Source organism: Aspergillus novofumigatus (genome assembly GCF_002847465.1).
Source record: "Aspergillus novofumigatus IBT 16806 chromosome Unknown P174scaffold_23, whole genome shotgun sequence".
NCBI lineage: Eukaryota > Fungi > Ascomycota > Eurotiomycetes > Eurotiales > Aspergillaceae > Aspergillus > Aspergillus novofumigatus.
Window position 1 is genome coordinate 14,183 of NW_020194296.1, and position 2,915 is coordinate 17,097.

General features: G+C 43.9%; 1 protein-coding gene across 1 annotated transcript; it reads right to left on the minus strand.

The window, feature by feature from the left end:
* Positions 1-537: 537 nt before the first annotated feature.
* Positions 538-1,155, minus strand: P174DRAFT_426141 (uncharacterized protein; the record flags this gene model as incomplete). The annotated part of the gene is made up of 2 exons (XM_024825359.1): positions 538-744; positions 826-1,155. The coding sequence occupies 2 exons, from the start codon at positions 1,153-1,155 to the stop codon at positions 538-540; spliced, it is 537 nt and encodes a 178-aa protein (XP_024676852.1).
* Positions 1,156-2,915: the final 1,760 nt, after the last annotated feature.

A 2,915-nucleotide genomic window follows, 5' to 3' on the forward strand; every position in this document is an offset into this window, starting at 1 on the left:
TAGATATTAAAGCCCCATGGGACATCCAGCTTCAGGTTGAAAAGTGATAGATAGAAATCCAGTGATGCTATCTCATTTAATTAAGGCTTAGAGTCTATACTCTGAGTAGAGAACCTCAGTCTTGCCAAGCAGCAGGAGAAGCAGTGGGTGGTGGAATGTAGGGTAAATAGTGATCCTAGTCTCCTTAAGGTTGCTCTGTTGGCTACAAAACAAAGCTGTTCATAATTCTGGGGTTTCCTTTCTTTGTTGCTTTTTGGATTGGAAGAATGGTGAGATTTATGGCAGGAAAGAAAGAGGGCTGCACCCCTTGATAGTTTGAATATTTAAGCACGCAGTGACGCAACTAGGCTTAAGGGCAAAATGCCTCTTTAGGCTTAGACTGACAGGCATAAGAATAGAAGTGAAACAGCCAATGTAGCAAGATTTATAGACGGCACCAGGATGCTCAACATTAGTTTACTTGTTTTCGGGGCTTAATGGTTCTCCAACCCAAAGTGTCGACTCATACTGACTGAATTTGGAAGTAAGGGAGGCTGCTCAGCTTGAAAGCAAAGTCATCGTCTGACTTGGTCTGCCGAATTTTATGACCAAGGGTGGCTCAAATTCTTTCCAGATGGCAAGAATACCTTTCAACTTGGGCATATATTGATCTGCATATTCAATTTCCTTGGCCAGAAGTAGACGCGCCTGATTAAAAGAGTTCGCCAGGCCAGCATCATTGAGATAGTTGAACACTCTGATTGTCTACGCCTTAGAGCTCAGTGATTGCCTCTCAGGAATTCTGGCGAGGACATGACCTTTTATCTGAGGGTCTTGAGCACTTACCTTTTGCAATACCCTGAGCATCATCTTGACTGCTTCCTCATCGCCATCATCCGCAGCAGCTTTTAAGTACTTCCCAAAGGTTTTGAGGCTCATGGGCATTTTCCTAATAATGATAAGCTGTTTGAATCTGTTCATGTCCTTGGGAAGGAGTGACATGCCTCCGCGGTATGCATAGGATCCAAGGACCTTAAAAATGCGGTCATTAAGTGTTAAGGGCTTTGTCCAGCCCTTAACATCAGTGATGATAGCGCCGATTTGTGGTAATGAAACGTCATACAACTTGTTCCACCCGCGGACAAGTTTCACAGGGTTGAGAGTTGTGGCTTTCATCTTTGCTCCAGAGGGCAGTATACCTGAAAGGGCGGTTGTCAAAAACCACAGTATCATTTGAATCTGTCTGAGAGGCCTGTGGAGGAAGATGGATATGTTATAATGGCACTCAGGCACCAAAATGGGATTTGGATATTTAGGATTTATGGTTCCAGATATTAGAGCTATGGTTGAGCGGCTAAGGGCAGTGGGTGTTAAGATTCTGAAGGAACCTAATATTGCTTAGTGTGAATATATTCCATTAATAGAGTAGGAGGCATATAGAGGTGTGGATGTCGGAGACTTGCATGATAACTATAAGATAACCTTTCTAGAGGTAGCCTTTATAGTTGATCCTATAACTTAGTAGGTCTATCTTAGTTCTTTTAGTAAATTATCTAGCAGGATGTCTATTACTATATGTCTTTTTATCCTTATGTATGGCCTTGTTTAAAACTAGTCTCTAATTAATCCTATTCTATACTTTTTAAGGAGTTGTATATTTCTGTGTTTAATATCTCGATAGATAGTATGCTGCTAGGATATAAGTCTATAAAAGAATGTTGGTTTTACATGTCTAGGATTAGGTTAACCTCTTGGGTTTTTGCCTCAATTGTCGGTGGTTTTCGAGGTTAACACTGTCAGAACATTTCCAGACTTGCCCGCGTTCGTGAAAATCAACGCAAAAGTCGTGCTAGAAAACGGAATCACGTCCAGGAACTCGAGCAGTGGCTTGCATCTAGCAAAGAAGCTGGGAATCGAAAGGATATTGGGCTCCAGTTGCTTGTGCAGAAAACTTAGGCCGAGAACAGAAAGCTTAGAGACCTCCTGATTTTCTCGGGCGTGCAGCCCAGTGTCATTGAAACGTATCTGCACATGGATGCTTATTCGAATACAACCCGGAACATTGCAATTCCTGGTCTACAGGGTTATGAAGAAGCCATTGCGTTGCCGTACCAGAAGAGCATGCACAGTCGTCCCATTTCATTTCAATATCAAGACCACACAGTGCATTATCTACAGAACAACCGGGGCAACCAGTAGCTAGCGCTGCTTGTCAGCAGTCTCCTGGCCTTGCCGAAGAATGTGCTTCGCCTCGAAACGGGAGATTCAGCACCTAGTGTACCTCTCAACAATCTCCGGGGCCCGTCAAACACAGCGCTTCATTTGCAGGACTACCACTACCTGCTTTTGATTGGCGTCTTTCAGTGCAGGCTCATTTTGGTTCCCAAAGGTGCTTAATGAAATCTTGGGCAATCTTTCTTCCTCATCTTTTCGCACATCGCACCATCTTCGACAGATATCACACCCGCCCGGTATGCATCGATGGTCTCTGGGTAGATTATAAGATAAGGTGTTAGATATGGGCTAGGTCACTTGTGTGGTAACCCAGGATCCGTGAGCTGGGGAGCTGGGCAACCTGAATGAGATGCCGCGCTGGTCCTTCGACCTGTTGACTGGTGAAGATCTGGGTGTCTTCCTCCCACGCATGCCATGGAATAACATTTCCATAACGTTATCATTGTTCAGCGACATGATATTTGCTGCATTAGGTTACGCCTAGGAAGTGAAGGCTTTTCATAGTATATGTGACTCAGTATCAACTACTCAGTCTTCATAAAATCCTCAATATAGGTCGATGTAGTGAACATCTCGGAAAAAGAGGCCAAGTTCAGTGGTTCAAAACCTGAGCCTGTGGGACGTGATCGGCATCGAGTTGTAAGATCAGCAGTTCGACAAACAGGAGGGCCTTTCTTTGATTACAATTAGAGTATCCACCT